Consider the following 21,290-nt stretch of genomic DNA (forward strand, 5'->3'; position numbering starts at 1 on the left):
GATAAGTGGAGAAAAGTTTAAATTTCTTGTGAATTTCTTTATAAATTCAAGTTTTGTTATGGATTTGATCTTGTCAACTTAAAGTTCATTTATTTAAATATAAATAAAATTGTGTTGCTAATGATAATTTGGAAAAATTAAAAATGTATTTATATAACTGTTTTGTTCTTTTAGTTTTGATGCTGAACTGAGTGCTGCCCAAGAAGAAATTAAAAAAGAGAAAACTCTTCGAGAAAAACTCCAGCGTGAAAAAGATCAGGCAATGCATGAAAAATATTCTTTAGAACAAGATTTGCAGGTAAATTAGCTTCATCTTATCATTTCGTAGTATAATATTATTTGTATAAAAACTGTATGTTGTTGTAAAATATTTTATATGCAAAACATTTGATTTATCTTTATAAATATCAATTTTCTAGATATGAGGTTGGTTTCTTTTTGAATATCTATAAGAAATAGTTTTAACTAAAACTCAGTTGTGGAGAAAATCGTATACTTTATTTACTGTAGTTGCTCTATTGTCACTCCACTGTTCAAAGTATGTGATAAAATAAATAATAAAAAATGTATTGCCCTAAAAATAAATGGCTTTTTTTTAAATCAATTATGTATAAAATTGGAATAAATGTACAACATTAAAAGTGTTGAAATTAGTCTTGCAAAAATTTACAGTATATTAATTGTATTAATAAAGTATATTACAACAGTTTATTAATTGTATGTAATAAACATGCTAGTACTTCAAAATTATTATTATTATTATTTTAGTCTGCAAAGCTGGATGCTGATATGTTACATGAGAAAATTGCTCAGCTTACTAGAGAGTTGGATGAACTGACATTAAGTAGTAAAGGTGAAGAAGAGGTATATTAATTTCTCCTTTTAATATCAGTTTGATAGTGTTTGTATTTCTATCGCACTCTTATTTTTGAAATAAAGAAATGTGCCATAGATAATTCAAATATATATGATAATAAATTTTTATCTCTTATTTTTATTTCTTATGATTTGTCTTGATCTTTTGATACAGGTAACTCAGTTGAAAAGAGCCAAACAAGACTTGGAGCGTAAATGCCGAGACCAAGAAGAAGAACTGGAAGAATTAGCTGCACAAGTTCAAATGCTAGAACAAGCGAAACTTCGTCTTGAAATGTCTCTTGAAAAACTTAGACAGGAACATCGCAGAGAAGCCTCAGTAAGGGAAGAAGAAATTGAAGAAATACGAGCAAGCTTTTCTAAAAAAGTAAATCTATCTTTATGATCTTAATTTCTTACCCACTGGAGTGGTCTCCTTGTGACTTTTTTTGGCATACACCACAATAAAAATTTTCTAACCTTCATTCCTCCCACATTAAATTGTGTGCTTTTGGCATGCGCTCAGATTTTTATTTTCAGAATCCCACATATGAGTCCTTCATGGTAATGGTATAACAATAATAAGAAGAAAACATATTTTAAAAAAAATCTGCATTTGGAAAAGGAAAAAAAGAAAAAAAAAATTATGATCAATTGCAAACAAAATTTGGCATAGAGCTACAATTTTAATCACAAGATCAATATCAATATCAATTTAGTCACAAGATCACAATATCACATTCAAATTCATTGCATTTATTATTATTATTATTATTTATTTTATTTTTATATTAATATTTTTTTAAGTAGTGATAACTTTTTCAAATTTTCAGATAAAAAATTTAGAGGCTCAGCTTGAATCTGAACAAGATGAGAGACATCAATTGGTTAAACAAAAACATGAGCTTGAACGTCGTCTCTATGAAATTGCAGATCAGCCGCCCCCACATGATCCTGAAATAGAGAGACGGTTGCGTAGAGATCTGAAACGCACCAAAGCATTATTAAGAGATGCCCAAGCTATGCTTGAGCATAATCGTGAAGGACAATCAAATAAAACTTTAATTAGGCAACTTAAGAATCAGGTAAGGATCATTCTAAATTTCTTTTCTTATATGTTGGCATGAAATTTTTGAATTATTGACTCAGTTGATAAACAATCTCAAGAATGGGCTTCTAATATTTCTTTGTAAAATTCTATTTTAATACTGCCATATTAAATAACTTATATCTTGAAAATATATAATTTATTTATTCTCAAAATATTTCATAACCAAAACTTATGATAAAGGTTCTTCCTTCCTTCCTTCCTTTTTTATTTTTTTTAATGTTAAATGAGCCATGTTTTCATTATGCATTCAGAAATTTAGGGATTGAAAATCTTTTTCCATGTTTTGTAACTAGCACATTTTCTTGTGTGTATAATTAAAGGGGGAATAAATTTAATTTTTTACCTTAAACATAATTTTTTATAATTACATTTATGATGTACTTATTTTAAAATTAAAATTTAACTAATAACTTTTCTTTCTTTTATGGAAATCTTACTTTTCTTTGCTTGGGTGGGAGTAAAATCATGCAAAGCATAGCTCAAAAGATTGTACTAATAAATATGTTCAGAAAAACACAGAACTATTCGTATTAGATGCATTCATATTTATTTCTTCCAATTTAATGCTGTTTTGTTTTCAAATATATTTTAACATTTTGAAATCCTCTACATCTTCAAATCTAGTTCTTTAAAAATCCTAAATGGCCAAAAGTAAAAACAAATTATAAGTATTTCGCTCCCTCATCTAGCAGTTAAGCATCCATTTGTGTCCTAGAATATTGCTATGTTTCTAAATCCAAATCCTTGTAGATAGGTCCTGTTCAAATCCTGATAATACTTTATAATTCTGATAGAAATCACATTTTTTTTACCATTATATATTATAATTTCTTGCTTATCAAAAAACAAATTTGATGCAAAAATTTAAATTTTAATGAGCATGCAGATAAAATTTAAAATCATTGATTTGTCATAAAAATTTAATGTTAAGGGTTTCTTTCTTTTTTTTTAAAGTTTATTAATCTGGATAATTCACTGTAAACAATGTGTTATTAAAAGTTAAAATAATATTTCATTTATTTAACATCAACAGATTCATTTGTACATTGTCAGATTTCTAGAGCTGGAAAAAGTATTAAGGTATATATATGTACAAAAACTAATAATAATAAAATTTCCAGATTAACTCATGAAAATTTACTAAAAATTTCAAATTTTAAAATGACAGAATAACACAAAAGGAAACACAAAACGGATAATATTTACTTAAATAAGTTTTTTTTCTTGCTATCTTTACTATTTGCAGATATTAGTGTATTGCTGAAAGTAACCAAAGCAAAACTTCTAATTTCCCTTTCAAATACCTTTTACAAGCCCACAATTACGGTTAAAAATGTAAATACTACAAAAAATGTAGAATTTAATAAATATAGCAGTCAAACCCTTATAAGTATTTAAATCATTGTATTTGCAATTAAAGTCATTTCAAATACTAATAGGAAAAAATATAAAGTTCTGAAAAATATTTTTTGTTGTTAGAGACAATATTGTTTCCTTTTTATACTGATCTGTAAGACTTTATCAAGAATGAATATATAAGATATTCATAATTAAGACTATTTCAAGTGTTTATGAGTAAAAAAATTGAGCTTTAAATGATAACTTTATATTGTGATTTAATATATATATATATTGTTTTGTATTATTATAATTTCTAACAAAGTAAACAAATTCACACTTTCGATAGAATTCGAAGTATTGAATTCACCATCATCATTGCTTAAATCTAAATGTGATTGAATTGTATCTACAAATAATATTCTTCTTCTTATTATTATTTTTTTATTGCCAGGACTTTTCAATGTCCTGGCATTTCAGCTATAGTCTGTGTATTTTCTGAAGGCGGTTCAAGGTCACATTTTCTACCTTATTATTGGTTGTCTGGTACCAGTAATGTGGTAGAAAATGTGACCTTGAACCTCCTACAGAAAATACACAGACTATAGCATTTTCCAATTAATAAGTAGAAAGTTTAATATAAATTGAATATTTTTCTTCTAAAACTTATTGAAGACATAAATCAACAGTGATAGCAGAAGGAAACAACCATTGCGAAAATGTTAAGCTTACTGCCATTTTATGTTCTTTAAAAAAGGGATGGAAATGAACATATGAGATTTTATCCATTTGGCTGTCATGTGGCAGCTTACATGAAGGGTGTTTTGTGCCATATTGGAAGTCATAGTGCTATAAGGATGATAAAGCATTTTAGATTATACCTAAGGCTATTCTTTCTATTCAGAAAATTAAAACTTTTTTCAGTAAATGCATAAAACAAATTTCAATATTATGATTTTTTTTTTTTCTTTCTAATTTACAATTTTCCATCCATATTATTATTATTTGGTAAATAATATTTTGGCTTATAAATGCATTTTGTGTTCCATATTGGAAAAAATATGACTTCAAAAATTTAATTTTATATATGAGGGTAGCACATCTGAATATTGAATCGCCAATTTCTTAACAAATTTATATATTTAAATAAGATAAAGATAATTTATTTCAAGATAAATTTATTATTTCAGAAAAAATTCTTTTTTTTCTTTCTTTTTTGTATAATTTACAAATTATTACTGTTCTGTTGTATGACAAATTGGTCAAAACATTTTATTCATACAAAACACTTATTTATATTAGCTACATTTGCTCTCTTATTGCTGTAAGTGATGTATGCTATCACAAAATGTCTTTTTGTCACATGTGGTTTTAAAAAAAATTACATATTTTTAGTGTTTTTTTTTTATGTAAGGTATTCTGACATAACAGCAATGAAATTTAAATCATTCAGAAAAATTGATGAAATATTTAAAATCTGTTCTTTAATTCTTTTTCCCTCTTCTTTCTATTCATAAATTCTTCTCAAATCATTCAAAATAACTGAAAACAATTCAACCAAATCATTATATTTATTAAGCATATTTTACTTATATAAAAATCTCTCATAAGAAAATAAAAGCAATAATTTAATTATTCCAAATATGAAAATAAAGGAGTTGTTTAATAATTCTTAGCTTGAGGACTCTGAGTTTGCAAAAGCAACAGCCATCAAAGCCCGACAAGCGATTGAAACTGAGCTGCAAGATTGTCAATTACAGCTGGAAGAAGTTACCCGAGCTAAGAATGAGGTCAGTCCAAAGAGATGCAAATACAAATTTCAAAAAAATTATTTTTGAATTATAAATACCCATTTAAAATTAGAAAAAGGCTCTCAAAAATATTATACGCTTTTTTTTTTTTTAATTCCTATGCATCCTTTAGATGCAGCTTTTTAATAAATCTTTGAAAATATTTTATTGTAAAAGTGTCGATCCTGTCTTATAAACTTTGTTAATTTGATGTAAAAAAAGTTATTATAATAGATAAGATTTAATACAATAAATATTCTTCACATATTAGGCATATCTTTTGAATTTCATTTTTAAATTTTGATGGATAGATGTCAAGTGTATTTATTTCTAAGCATTTTTGTGTTCAACCATGTAATTTTTTTTTTTTTTAATTTCTTCACAGTTTAAAAACAAATTCCTTATCCTTAAATTTTGTTCATAAAATCATGAATTTGAATTGTTTTATAATTGCCTTTAATAAAATTTCTTGTATTGTGCTTTTTATAGTTAAGATAGAATGAAAGGAATAAAAATAAATGAATTTAATTTATATTGTTTTTAATTTATTTTTTAATTTGTATTTTAACTCTGCAGTTTTTTATCATTTCATTTTACGTTTATTTTCAAAATCTTACGTTGTTTAAGAATATCGGAAAAAGATTGTATTGATGTTAAAGGGTTGAATATTTTAAAAATTACAAAAATTCAGTGAATATGGAAATACAATATCATGCATGTTTATTAATATAGTTTCCCAAAATGTTACTATTATCACTGTGGAGCAATAAATTAAAAATAAGAATATTTATAGGCTGAGACTAAATGTCTACAGCTGTCCAGAGAGAAGAGTGCCATTCAAACCCAATTAGAAGAAGCAGAAGAAGAAATGTCTGAAGTTATGAAAAAGTACAAAGCAGTAGTTGCTCAAGTAAGGTTTTTGCCCATTTCTTTTTCTTCTGTATTGCTATTAAATTAAAATTTTAAGATGTTGAATTCAACATAAATTCAAATGTCTTTAACTAAATAATTTTTCAAAAATTTTGGTTGTACAGAAGTGTGTTGTTTATTTCCCAAATAATATTATCTGATAATTTGACTAACAGAGTAAATTGATATTATATGCTATAGATGTGTGTAATTTGTTGAGGTTATGAGGAACCCATACTGATAGTTGAACTTGTAAATAATCATTTCCATTAAAATAATTAGTTTTAATTTTAATAGTGTGTGTAATCTATTCTAAGGAACTGGAAAAATTTCTCTTTTTGTATGCTTTTGTCAGAAAAAAATATATTAAAATATTAATACATGACAGTTTAAAATCAGTAATGGATAATAAATGCTTTTATATACTAATAAAATTAACTAATAATTAGATTTGTCAATAAACGTCCAATGCTAGATGAAATGATGACTGTTGCTGGATGAAATTTAATTCACAGGAGAGGCTTTCATAATTTCAAGTTCATTTCTTTAAATTTTCGTTTCTTATCAATTTGTTGTTGTACTTCACTGATATTTCAAGGCTTTTTTCATTTGGATACATTAGATATTTTTTCCATCAAAACAAAACAGAGGTTCTTTGGTGAATATATTTGTGATTAAAATTATGAACATTTTACTTTGCAAAAAGTACTTTCTAAAAGGGTTCATTCTAAACTGAAAAATGTATTTTTCTCGTACATCTCCCCTTTCCCAAAACAATATTCCAGATTTTTTTTAGTATTATTTTTGTTACTTTCTTGCTTTATTTCATTTCGCCATTGCTTAATTGAAAAAACAGTATGATATTACCTCAGTCACAAATATTTTCAACAATTTCTTAGATAACTTCATGAAACTTTATCCTGTGTTTTTATTATAGTATAACATATATTTTTCTGTTTGAACTCCTTGGCCATTTTTCTTTGTTTTTGGAGTTTTCCTTATAGCTTTTTTTTTTTGTCACTGCTAGGAGCACTGTAAACTGTATTAATAAATTCAACATAGTCACTATGCTGTAGGTATACTATAGAAGACACTGTTTTGAATTTAAAGTACTTCACTAATCACCCTGTATATATATATGTGTATATATAATATAAGGCACTTTTTTCCTTGCATACGTTTAATACTCTTTTCTCTAAAACATTAATTTGCTGATGCACAAAATGAGAAACAAAGTTCGTTCTTAAAGAGAGTTGTTAAAATAATTTAACACAATTAGAATTACTTTTTTTTAAATTTAAAAAAATAATGGTTCTATGGTTCCTAACCATCATTATCATTTTTATGCATTAAGGATAAATCAGACTGAATTAGAGATTTTCTCTTCCAATATATTGGTATTTTTTATTGAGAAATTTGATACAAAGAGGGTAAAAAAACCCTATTCATTCTATTTTTCCAAATGAATAAGTAAATTTCTTTATTTCATTAACTCTTTTAGATGTCTGCTGATCAGAAGGTGCTTGCTGAACAGAATCAACAAATAGCTGAATTGGAAAATGAGCGTCAAATGCTCAAAGAGCAGGTAATAATGATTTAAATAATATTGCTTCATAGTATTTTATATGATTTAGATTTTATACAGAGAATTTTAATCAAATAAAAATACAGACTGTTTTAAAATGCAATTAAATTGAAGTATGATCTTTTTGGAGATCTGATTTGTTTTTATTTAAATTTATTTAATTTGTCTTCATTGCAAAACAATTCATTTTGCCTTTTTTTCCCCATGGTTATTTCATAACATGTATACTGTATGACAAATTTGTATTACTTTTTTATGATTAAGGAAAGGCCTAGTATGCATTTGAAAAGTTCTTTATTAAAACAATGATCAAGCTTTAGCATAATCTGATGGGGGAGGCAGAAAGCAAGAAAATAAAAATATTTTGAATTTATATAATCCTGGAAAGGAATTTGCTAAAGGAATGTTTGGTTTTGGTATGTGCAAGAGTAAATATGGAAAAATAGAAGCTAGTACAGCTCAGAAATTAAGGTAGAACCTGAATTGTTGAAATTTATTATTATTATTATGATTAAAGAAATCAATGCATGCTCTATTTCTATATACATAGTCAACAATCATTGGCAACTATGAAAAATTTCTTTTTAAAATACTGTGCCCAGTTTTTTTTTTTTTTTTTTTTTGCTTTTTTTACCTCTACAACCATGCTAAATATTTCTAGAACTTCACTATTTTTTCATCCCATTATTTTTATTATTACTAATTGCCTTGGTAACCACATTTTTCACCATGATTAATGCTATCTAAAATTTTCAATTAAATATTTTATGTAATTTTTCTTTTAATAGCCTTCTTCTTCAGCTAAATATTTTTAAACTTCAAATTTTGATAGTCATATAACTCATACTAATATAGAACAGCTAATAGCCTTAGGGTGTTCTGCTCATTATACTCTAACTTTCTGTCAGCCCTCATAAAATTTAAACTTTAAATTAAAGTAGAAGCTATTAAATTTCAATTAATATACAAATATTTTTTGCTTAAACCAAACATTTTATTTTAAATACAAGTGCAGAACACAGAATCATTTGTCATTGAAGTCTTATGTGCAGTAGAATAATATTCATAATTTATGCTATATTTCAAAGAACGATACAATGAAAAAGTTCTCTCATTCACCATAAATTTCCATTTTTAATTTCACTTTCAAAAGGATTTAAATGACACAAATAATATTTTATTTTCTTTCAATCAAAAAATACTCTTGGGAAAAAAATTGTGAAGTCTGTAATTTTATACAGTTCTTAGGTCTTAAGGAATTGTATTCTATGAAATATTTTTCATATTTCAACTTCTAAATAATAATAATAAAATATTTTTTAAGCGATGAAATCTGACTGAATTATGAAGTTTTAATTGTTATAATTTTAAAACCATCTACATTTTCATAATCTTAAGCTTAATTAGGATTGAGGAAATTCTGGGTGATTGGCATATCTTCATTGAGATGGTTGGTGGAGTGATAAAAAATTGTGCATTTTTATAAGATATTGATATTCAAATTTTTGTAACTCACTCAGTTTTCATCGTGGTAGAGTGAATTTTTCTTCTTATTTAGAACTACCCGTTTTTGGTGACTAGTTGGTTTGCTGGAAATATTGAATATATTTAATTTTCTTTATATCATATAGATATAACATTATATCCATAATTCAGGCAAATTATCAGATATTAAAGTTATGCTATATTAATTGTCTGTTATGTATGCTCTGCTTATTATGTGCATGAACCTTTCAAATGGAAATCAATTCATGACATCATGATGCTATTAAAAACGTAAATATCCCATTCATCTATTTTCTTGTTTCGTAAATTACACAAATAGTATTATTCTTTAGTTTTCACCAATGGGACAAATTAAAAAAAAAAATCATGCTATCAGATAGTTGATGAAGTAGTGAAAATGATTTGAATTTCAGGGCAATAATGTAGGCAAAAAAATATTATTTTTTTTTTTTTTTTTTTTTTTTTTTTTTTTTTTGGAAATTCAGAGAAAAATACCTAACTTACAGGTGGGCGAGATGGAGAAGGGGGAATATTTATTGAAACTATAGTTATAAAACTAAGCTAAAATGATTATTCTAAAAATTATTTCAAAACATGTGATAGCACTGGTATTAAATATTAAATTATTTCTAATAGAACAGTTATTTTTAATAATTCTGAATAGAAGAAGAAAAATTTAAGAATTTTAAGAATTCTGAAAATTTATTCTATGGTTTACACAAAAATTTCCTTTCAATTCATTGTAATTGAAGCTAATATTATTGATGTTTGTTGCTAATTATTAATTACAATTATTCCTGTTACTAAGATTTAAAGTAAGTTGTTTGAAAAAATTACACTTTGAAAATTTAAATGTATAAAAATTTCTTTAAAGATCTGGTCAGTAAAGGAAGTACTTAAGATTTTAATAAATAAAATGCATGTAAGCAGTTGCATCATTGATGGTGATATTCGATGAATTCCCAATTAAATACATTTAATTACCATATATGTGTATATACATTAAATTATTATATTTTTTTATCATACTTTTATTTTTTTAAATACTTTTTAGATAATCTGAGTTATTTTTTATTTAAATTATTTGTTACAAAATGTTTTCTTAGATTGATTTTGACTTCCTTAGTGACTCATTAAAATGCCATTTCATCAGGGAGCTTTAAAAAAAGCTATCAACATAGAGATTTGTTTGATGCTTTGATGTGTGTATCATGTTTTAAATCGCAAGTATGAAATTCTCACCTCATATTTTGTATAAAGCAAGCTATAAGTATGTTGTATCACGTTGGTCTCCACTTAAATACGTTTTGTGTTTAAAGAAAATGCTGATTTTCTGAGGAATTTTTTATTTTTGTAGGTAATATTAATTTTGAAACAAAACTGATTAAAAAAAATGTGAGATTATTTATGATAAATAATATGTAAGCAATCTCAAATATAAATTTCTGAGAGTTAGTAAGAAAATGTTATGAAACATTTTTTTTTTTTCTTCTTCTTTTTATTTAATTTTGCTTGAACTTTTAGGATAAACAATTGTCTACTGTACTGCATAATGTCTAAGGTGATAACATTTGTGATTTATTTTATTTTTTTTTTTTTTGCCATAATAGTTGAATGAAGTGAGTCACAAGTTTGAACACCTTGCTGGTCAGTCAGATGATACTCATAAAGTTCATTGGTTAGACAGTAAAATTAGAGACCTTGAGTCGAAATTGGAGTTGGAACAGACCACAAAGACTCGACTTGAAGTAAGTTTTGAATCTGTTTGGATGTCTAAATTTCATTACATGACTTAATTACATGCAAGTCAGTTTTTAAATTGGCATATTAGTAATATTCTAGATTGCCTAATTGTTACATATTCCTGTTCCCTTGAGATTTGTGGGATAGATAGGCTAGTGCCAAAGAATGATACCTATATTTATCATAAATGTTGTGTTTCAATGACTTCAAAAATGCAGAAGCACTTCCTCATTTCTCTGCTAAAATTTTTAACAATGAAATTACAATTACTGTTCTTAATTTTTTTAAAAACTTTACTCTTTAAGAAAGGTATCTTTAAATCAATATCATATTTCTTATGTCTCCTTCACATTAAGCCAGTAAAAATGGCCGAAATTAAATGAACCTAGAGAAACCACGAATTTTATCAATAATTAATAGTGAAAGAGTAGTTTATGATATGAATATTTTTCATTTTTGCAAGATTATTATATAAAATTCATCTGCAAATGATCATATAATACTTGTAAAACATGTGGTGGGATTTTAATGATTTATGTTTATATTAATAAACAAAAAAAATGTAATGTCATATTAATAATTATCAAATTCCTTTTTTGCTCATAATGTTTTCATTATAGAGTCAAATTGCTCGTCTTAAAGAACAGAATGATAGAGCAAGAGAAGAGTGCGATTCTCTGAGGAATAAAGAAATTCAAGCTCAAGAAGGTGTTCGCAGACTTCAACGGCAGCTTAGAGATTTAAGAGAAGATTATTCAAGTCTTCAACAGAAAGAAGCTGACGGATATAGAAAGCAACATGAATTGGTTAGATTTTATAATGAATTTTTCCTAATTTCACTTAATTGTTTGTTGAATACTTATCCACCTAGTACAACATTCTATTATGTCAAAATTGTTTCTTGCTATTAAGGCACATATTTTTTAACTTTCTGTAGGAAATGGCCCTGGAGAATATGGAAACTGATCTTCAGGTAACAAAGAATGACTTGCGGCTAGCTTGTCAGCGAATTCAAGATCTCCAAAATGCCCTTGAGGATGATTTAGATTCTGGTACAGATGTACCTGATGACAGGTATAGAATTTCTTTTTTAAATATTAGTTTATAAACATTTATTTGTGGAGTGCATTTTTTACTATAACAAAATCAGACACTAACAAACCTTACAAACATGATAAATATAATATATTCAATATATAAAGAATGAAATCTTATTTTACCCTGGTTTTAATCAATTTCAAAGTTTAGTCAGCTCCGCAAAATTAAGATGATACTGTTAAATATTTTACTGGTTACTGGTTTCATGTAAAGAGTATGCATTCAGCACCTCCCTTTCTTTATTACTCACTCATGGGTTATTTAGACAAGACAAATTTGCAGAGAAATTTGGATTTCAGTATTTTCATAGTTGAATTTATCATTATTGGACAATTAATATCCTTTCATATAATAATTCTGCAATATTTTAAAATCAAGCACTTTTTGTATTTTTTTTTTTTTTTTTTTTTAATATGTTTGTCACAATTCATTATTTTATCGACTCTTTTGTTTTAAGCCTGTTTCATATCTAGTTTTTCGAATCCCAGCATACTAGTTCATTTTTGAAAATAATTCTTAAATATTTAAATGATTTTTGCTTTTTAGTTGAATAAATATACTGTTTTAAGCTGCAACAAAATTTTAAAAATTATTCTATTTTATTTTTCAGATATTTAGATTCTGGAAAATATCTGATTTTTGTTGATTCCATTTATGCATATATTATAACTGTAGAAAATAGTGTACTTTAATTAGAAAAGTATAATTAGTTAATAGAAGTGCTTATGTCAGTACAATTTATCAGAAAATGAAAGCATCTAATTTAGCATGATCATTTTAAAAGAGCTGCAATTTCATTTATGATACACATAAAATAATCTTTTCTTTTTCTTGTTTTGAACCCTCCTCCCTTTCAAATCATTTGGCACATATTGAAAGGAATGGAATATTTTCATTCCTTTTTTTTCTTTGTTTGATTAAATATACAGTTTCTAGTAAAAGATACTCTAATTTTAGATAATACTTATTTTGCAGTGAAGTTGTATTTTTATTTGTTCTAGTCTGAACCATTAGAATCTGACTTTTCTTCTTGGTTTCATCAGGTATAATTTAATTCTGCTCAAAGAAACATATAATTCAACTGCTTTTCTCTGTTTCACCTTTTCTCTAGTTGCTATGTGCCAATCCCCAAAAAATGTACTTCAAGAATAAAAATATTTAAGTTTTCATCCTTAGGCACATTTATTTTCATTTTCAAAAGACGAGATTAATGCTAATATGATAAAGCTGAAATTTCGAATAAGTTAAATATAAATTAATTGGTAGCTATTTTGTATCTTGTAAAATTATTTATTACATAGATATATTTTTTATTATTTTTTCAGTGGCTCAGATAGTGATAGCAGTTTTGAATTGTCGGTGCTTCGAAACCAGAGCTTAACACCTGTTCAGCGTTGTGAAAGTATTGCCAGTAACCTCAGTTATGATACTGAGGGACGTCAATCTCGCACATCCTCATTCACTCAAGAATTGTCTGCATTTAGCAGTAGGTAAAGTCCCATGTAGGCATGCTGAGTCATCCTGCATCATTCCCACTCTTAATAATTAACATTCTTTGTGGTATGTAATTTGTATTTTCAGTTATCAAAAGCATGTCATTACTAACAGCATTTTATATTTATCAGCTTTTATATGTTCTAATTTTTTAAATATATATATATAAAATATTATTCATAAATTTGATGCATTTAACATGTGTATATTAATCAAGATTTTAACATTGCATGAATACTTCGCAATATCTTAAGAAAGATTCATAAACAGCTCTTGCATCTTTTGCACATATCCGTGAATCTCGGAATTAGAGAAGGAATGAAAAACAGCACACACACTTCATATACCATACTTTATTACGTTTTTATACAAAAATCTTGAAAAAGTTACATACAAAATGTAAGAAATCTGCAAATTATTTTGCTATCATTTTTTAACAATGGGTTGTGTGATGATAATTGCATTCATTGTTGTTGAAAAAAATAAAAGTGAAAGCTAGCTTTAATGGAAATTTATAATTTTAAAACTAATGTACATAAAGAAAAAATAAGTAAAATTTCTCTTCCCCATTCATGTTTGTATACATTATTTCTTTAGATATTGTAAATTTAATTTTGAGCTAAAAGTTTAAATAATTGTTTCATCAAGTAAAGAATAATTTGTGTATATACATATAGGGAAAAAAAAACATACCTGAATAGTTTAACTGAAATGTAATGGATTCTCTTTAAGGTATTATTTATTGTTATATTGTTCCATTAAGGCATTTTTCTTTTAATTTGATTTTTATTTACTATTACCTTATTTTATTTTTAAGGATGTAAATATGCCTATCTATAATTGTTTTAGTTATATTTTAGTTTAGTTTCAAAAATTGCAATTGCTTTTTGAAAATGATTGATGTAATTGAAATACAGTGAAACCTCTGACATATTATGTTGTTCCATTAAACCATTGTTTTTTCTAGAATATGATTTCTTATGCTGCACAAATATTTATTAGAATATAAATATTAGATATTGCATTATCTATGCCAACACATCAATTTATCCTTCCCACATGAAATAAAGAAAATTTGTTTTTATTTATTCATAAAACTGACAATTTTTAAAACATTTAATTAAAAAATGAATGATAATTTTAAGAATAAGAACTATTTTTAATGATAATTTAATCGATTTTGGAATTGCAGAAATTACCTCTAAAATGTGCACTGCTGGAGGCTTAATTTAGGATGCTTAGTGTTCCAAAAATGAAGACAATAGAATAGATTTCTTTATTACTCTTATTATCTTTTTTGTGGTGCATTAAAAACTCAAGGGCATTGAGAAAGGTTTTGTATGTAGTTACGAATTGGAAGGGAATAAACTATATAAATTCCATTCTCTATGATTGAATTAAAATTAAATGATTGGGAAATGAAATGAATAGAATGATTTTAAAGCAAAATTAACATTGAAATTTTGAATTTGCCTATGAAAGGGGGAAATTGGAAAGACTATTCTAATAAATTATTTCATTGAGTTTTTTAAAGACATGTGCCAGGCCTCTCTGAATTCTATTCTCTTTGATATGGTTTTAAAACTGAATGAAAGTTGATTTCAAGTGCATTGTAGATATTTACCTGAGATATTAGAAATGATTGCATAAAAGTTTAAAGAAAATTAGTGTACTATTGTGCATTTGTAGAGCAATAAAACTAGATATTTGTATGCTTTTGTTATTATCAAACTGAAGAACTTTGCAAATATTTTAAGCAGAATTGAACCTCTAATTCAGAACATCATAGCATAATTACATAGTAAGCGTAATTTATCTGTTAGTTTAAAAATTTTAATAATTTACTGTTAATTACAGCAGTGATAACGTGCATACAAAAAAAAATATTTAATATTGTTGCAATGCATCTATGTGTAAATGAAATAAATAGAAATTTAAAAAGTATGTAAAAAACATATATTAAATTAGAGAAAAATTAGTGGCATTAAAAGTGATGTGAAAAGTGGAATTTAAAGTGATGTAAAATTAAATCTTGCATGATAATCCATTCCAAAATTATTGAGGAAAGGAATTAACATTTCGATTAATTTTTAATTAAAAATATAATTAAAATTTCAAAAATTCTTGCTTAATGAGCACTATTACACAAGAAGTAGCTATAAGTCAAATGATATCTTCAGTTTTAATTTTCTGCCCTTTGAATGATTTTTGCATCATCTGTGTTACATGATGTTATTGACTGATAGTATGCAGCTTATACATATGATAAAATGACTTTTTTCTTTTTTTAATCATTCTTTTAGGAATGATGTTGAGAAGGATGTCAATGGATTTCCAGTGAACAATCCTCCTGGTACAGAGAAGGATGAAATGGTATAATTATGGATTTATTTCCGCCCCATGTAAGAGAAGTGGCTGGCCACGGACTGTGTACTGCAGGGGCCCAAAGGTCCAATGGAGCATCTTTTTTCTTTTAGGAATCCGACACTTGTGATGAGGCAAATCATTTTTTGTCGCCCATCTTTTGAAAGAAAGTGTCTGCTGTCTGCCTGAGTTGTGCAAACATCAAGTTTCTAACAGTTTATTGAATGATTTCTGGATGCTATTTTCTATTATTGAATTGTGCTTTTGACTTGTTAAATTTTATGTGAATATGACCAAAGTTGTTAGTATGCTGTTTTTTATCTATATTACTAAACAATGAAAAAAAATCTTTAAATGGTTCATTTTGTTTAATTTAAAAAAATCAGTATTAAAGAAAATACTATAGAATATCTATTATATTGAATACACTTTATTTACACCTTTATTTTTGTGCTTTCAATTATAGTCATGATTATTAGTGTGTGATATAGCTTTTGTTTATATTTAATGTCTTTTATTTGCATTCTCTGATAGTTGGTTCAAAACTTTGCCTTGCTATTTTTTTTTCTACTTTCTTCCCTGTTTTTCCTAGAAATATCAAAATTTAGAGAGAGTTTTTTTTCTATAGTTATATTATTTTTATTCTAGTAACTTATAAATTGAAAACTATTTTAAGAAACTGGTTGATTAAAAAAAAAAAAAGAATTTTTACCACTGCCATTCTTCTTAGTGTGATTTTCTTTGTAGAAAATGAACTTAATTAAATCATCTAATTTAGTATTTTGATTAATCTTTTAATTTTTAGATAGGAAAAAATGTTGTTTTATTTGCTATTATAAGATTTTTTTTTATTGCTATTTATTTGATTCTAAATATCTTTGCATAGAATTCAAAGTGAAGTGTATAGCAGAAGGATTTTTAAAAATCTGAATTGGGAATTTTTTTATGAAAATGAGTGAAAATTGTTTCTTATTTGGTGCTTCAAACTGTTAGGTGCTGTGGCTCCTGAAACTCGTATGTTCGCATGCCTCGGCTTACTGAATATATAGAATAAGTGAAAGTGCAAGTGTATCATTAAATCTTGTTGTAGCTGAGAATGTAATACTTAAAAAGTTGTGTGTGTTTGTAACTTTCATGTTAAATGTTATTCAAATGATTCTAAGTAATATATTTTGTTTTTATGATTATATATTTTAAATGTTTCTACATCATTGATGGAATAGTTTTGAAATTATCCTTTCTTTTCTGCCAAAATGCAATGTTTTAAAAGACAAAAGTCCATGTTGTAATGGTTATGGCATAAGAAATGTCTTCTGATATTTCATTTTTTATATGTTTAAATATCCTCCCCAAAGTCATTTGTAAATGCATCTTACTTTTTGATAGACAATTGATAAAAATATTTAAATATAAAATAAGAATGCAATTTTCAGGTACATTTTATTTTGTAATATTTTCGTAAAATCAACATTATTTCTCATTTACAAATTTCAAAAATTACAGAAATTTATATATACATTTAAAAGCTTTTATATTTTAATTAAACAGTAATTTTTAACTCTTGACTGGGTATTGATAATATCGTAAATATAGCATTTAGTTTTATGAACATGCATACATCCTTTTACTGTTTGTAATTTTTTTATTACGGGGGGAATCTAAATTAATACCATGAAAATTTGTCTTCATTGCTTCATTAGTTGTTTAATATTAATTTTCTGTGCATATTATTGAAATGATTTCTAATATTTTAAGTGACAAATACTAACTAGGATGTTTTATTTTTTACCTAAATATATGTATCAAATATATGTATTACAAAGCTGATGGATGCCATTTTATAATATGAATGTTTCATATATTTAATATTACTGAATATGCACTCAAGAAGTTATATATTTCAAGCACTGCCAAAATTTCTTAATTAACATTTCTTTATTAAATGTATTTCTGAGATAATTTTTTTTTCTTTCTTAAATATAAGTATTTTTGAAGAAATTGTTCAACAGATCCTTTGAAAGACCATGACAGTAAGTTTTCAAATTGAGCATATTTTATTCATTTCTGAATTATAAAGTTTATTTACAGGTAAAAATTAACATCTTAATTATTATTATATTTTTGCCATTAAAATCTTTCTTTGAGATAGATATATTAATGCAATATCTAAGAATATTTAATTCTCTTTATAAGTTTCAACCACCATTAGGTTTTGCTGTAATTTCATTAAAATTATAATACTCGTATGAAAAGTATGTGATGCTTCAACTCTATAAATGCCATCTATAGAAATTGTGCATTGTCTTTTTTATATATTTGTATAAATAAGTTTATATTTGAATGGAGTGAGATGCAAGTTTCTGTAATCTCCCTTTGTTTCTACTGCAATAAAAAGTTTTTGGAACCTACAGCCACTTGTTTTTGCCTGTTTTTCAGGTGTTCTTTAAACTTTTAAGATTCTTTTTCTGAAAATCTAATTATGAATTTTTTGCCAACTGAGCGTTATATCAAGCATATTACTTTTTAATGCTGACTAAAACACATTTTTTTTTTTTTTTTAAGAATATTTATTTAATACTCAAAACATTATGACGCATTTTGTATTTGGCATATGATTGTAGTTTAAATATTTGATTTATAGCACATAATTAAATACTCAAAATATTTTAAAAATGGATAATTATCAGAATCGCTGCTTTTATTTTTCCAAGACAAAAAGAAATATGGTTAAAATCTTGCATGTTTAAATATATATTTATATCTTATCGGATATGTTATGAAATGGGTTCATTAAATTTTTATTTTCTCTCTTGTGTTTTATCTTGATGAACTTTTAACTTTTGCCATCACATTACTAAAACAAAGTATTTGTAATTTCGTAGTACTTTAGTATGCATTGCCATATTGTTTAATGTCTTTCTAATAATATGTATCAGATAAATTTATAGTTTGATAGTAAAAATAATTAAAATATTTTTTTCACCTTCATACATATGTGTAATGTAAAACATGTTGATGCTTTACTAAATTAACACTTAACTAAATTAACACACCTCTATACACTTAAAACAATTCTCTTTACACTTAAAACAATTCATGTTTGAATGAGGTAAGTGAATTAATAAAATAAACATTTCGTTTAGACTTCTAAATCATTTCTTGAAAGGTAAGTTAATTTTATTTTTATTTATTTTTGAGAAGAATCCTCTTCCTGAACTCAACAGAGTAAGTATTACTAATTAAAACATGTTAATATTCTCTAAAATAATCATCAAGTCATTTTAAATCATATCTCAAGTATTTTTGAAATTGAATGCAACTCAAAATAAATTTCACAATGCATTGGAAGAAAGAAAAACGTTCAGTTTTACTAAATTAGTAATGTAATAAATGGATCAATTATTTCCTCTGTTATTAACAAACTGCTCTTCATATTCCTACCATATCACTGCCAGATAAAATTTCAATATTTTGGGCTAAATTTATACAAAAAATACTTGCATTTCAGTTTCTAAAATATAAATAAGGCTGGTTTCAAATTATTGTGTCAAATAAATTTTTCGAAAATGTTAAATAATAAATTGCCTGCTTGCAAAAATTTTGTTTGTGTAAGGCTTTAGTGGAATCAGCTTTGCCACGCCATCTGCAAAACCGAGAAAGCACAGGGAATTAAAAAATCGAAAATGCAAGGAAATTTAAAAATTTTCATAAAAGCCGGTAAAATACAGAGAATTTTAAATTTCTCGGTTACTTTTTTTTTTTTTCCCATGTAAAAAAATACCAATCTCTAAAGATTGCAAGAATAAAAAAAAAGATCATAGTTATAGTTTCCGAAAACGAAACAATATCATTCGCGATTTTGAAATGCGGAAACTCTTCCGTTTTCTACTCTCCCCCCCCCCCCTTTTTTTTTTTCTGTATAGATCAGTCCAGTTTTGATATATGAGATTGTTGTTCTTTTCCCATAAGATTCTCGATTTGCAGCGAATGAGCATACACGATACTTTTGTAACTGCGTGAAAGAAAATAATACATTTCTCTGTCTGAACATTCAATTTCGGGAAGAAGCGCGGTGGTGTTAAGTCTGCCATAATTAAGTTTATTGAATGTTTTTTTTATTGTTATTTTTATTATTACTTGAGAAACTGTCAGCTTGTTCAAAGTAGATTAGAGAATTTTTTCTTCCAACAATGAACCGCTCAAAATCCGTATTAATACGTATTGACAGATTTTAAAATATCAATCTTGATTTTCCTGAATGGGTTAGAGGAGTTCCACAAAATCCATTTGTTGCGTACTGCTCACTTTGTAAGAAGATAATAAGCCTAAATAATATGGAAAAACAGGCACTTATAAGTATTGCCAAAGGTGGAAAACTTACAAGACTGCCTATCAATTCAAAAGAGTCATCATTGTTGTTGCACTTCATATCTAAAAGGAATACAGGAAAAGATGAATGTCAAATCCAAAAACGACAAATTTAATGTCCGAAAATAAACCAGCTGATTTCGAAATTTTTAGTTAACGAATAATCATTTAAAGCTGAATATTTATATGGGCATTAAAACTTGTTGCATCACATTCGACCTTCAATGCCTTCAATGATATATCGGAAATATTCTCACATATGATGTAGCTAATCAGACATATAATAAAAAAGATATAGCTAAAAAATGTACGTTAGGCCGTACAAAAATATCCTACCTTTTTTTAAGATTAATTCCATGAAATTGATGGCTGAAAAATCTGCAGAAATGTATGCCCAAATACATGAATTGGAAAAAATGAATAAATAAAAAAAGCATTATCTTAAAAATTATAAAAGTAATCTTGCTTTGTAACGGTTTTTTGTTAAGTAATCATTGATTTGTATCATGGTAACAAAAATGTTCTATTTCACCCGAGTCCTTAATTGTGTGTGACTAATATATCCGCCCTCCCTTAATATATAATTTTGTCTCAAAATTCTAGATAATAAATAAGTAAACATTCATTAAATATGCTGTTATTTCGAATAATGTTAAATTGTTGTTTCCTGCAAATGAGTGCTATTCGCGCATTTCCCCATATCTTGAATATACGAACAGAAAAAACACAGATTTTTTTCCCTCCAGTTTTGAGTGGCAACCCTGTGGAATGCTTCTTCTTAATGGCAGTGGTATCGTATCGATACGATTGTTCATTTTCATTCCGTCTAGAAGCTTTAAATAATAGTGTCAGTTTGTTGACTAAAGGCGCGATATAGTTCATTTTAATGATTGTATTGAATATGTTTGAAATGCAGACACTATCTAGTAGCTTAATTTGTTTACCAATTAATTTAGTTTTACCAATATATCGGTTAGTTCAAGACTTTTGTTTTCCTATGAATTATTTTTTTTAAACAAAATTACTTATTATCTGTTTGGAAAAGTCGGATAAGGAATGTATCATCCGATATTTATAGAATTTTGTTTAAATACAAGTGTCTTTCGGTAAAAATTAAAGTTTCCGAAGA

General features: G+C 26.1%; 1 protein-coding gene across 3 annotated transcripts in view; it reads left to right on the plus strand.

The window, feature by feature from the left end:
* The window catches only part of LOC129959983 (unconventional myosin-XVIIIa-like), a 106,987-nt gene extending 88,774 nt beyond the window's left edge, over positions 1–18,213 (plus strand). For 2 of the 3 annotated variants that reach the window (XM_056072947.1, XM_056072963.1), the window contains 12 exons: positions 175–298; positions 769–864; positions 1,031–1,243; positions 1,689–1,940; positions 4,981–5,094; positions 5,888–6,004; positions 7,505–7,588; positions 10,705–10,842; positions 11,458–11,643; positions 11,775–11,911; positions 13,261–13,425; positions 15,733–18,213. In XM_056072947.1, the coding sequence (XP_055928922.1) occupies positions 175–298; positions 769–864; positions 1,031–1,243; positions 1,689–1,940; positions 4,981–5,094; positions 5,888–6,004; positions 7,505–7,588; positions 10,705–10,842; positions 11,458–11,643; positions 11,775–11,911; positions 13,261–13,425; positions 15,733–15,808 (1,702 nt within the window). In that variant the 3' untranslated portion in view covers positions 15,809–18,213. The remainder of the gene's footprint in view (positions 1–174; positions 299–768; positions 865–1,030; positions 1,244–1,688; positions 1,941–4,980; positions 5,095–5,887; positions 6,005–7,504; positions 7,589–10,704; positions 10,843–11,457; positions 11,644–11,774; positions 11,912–13,260; positions 13,426–15,732) is intronic. The other variant, XM_056072955.1, reaches the window with a different exon arrangement.
* Positions 18,214–21,290: the final 3,077 nt, after the last annotated feature.

The sequence above is a fragment of the Argiope bruennichi genome, chromosome 2, assembly GCF_947563725.1.
Source record: "Argiope bruennichi chromosome 2, qqArgBrue1.1, whole genome shotgun sequence".
Taxonomy (NCBI): domain Eukaryota; kingdom Metazoa; phylum Arthropoda; class Arachnida; order Araneae; family Araneidae; genus Argiope; species Argiope bruennichi.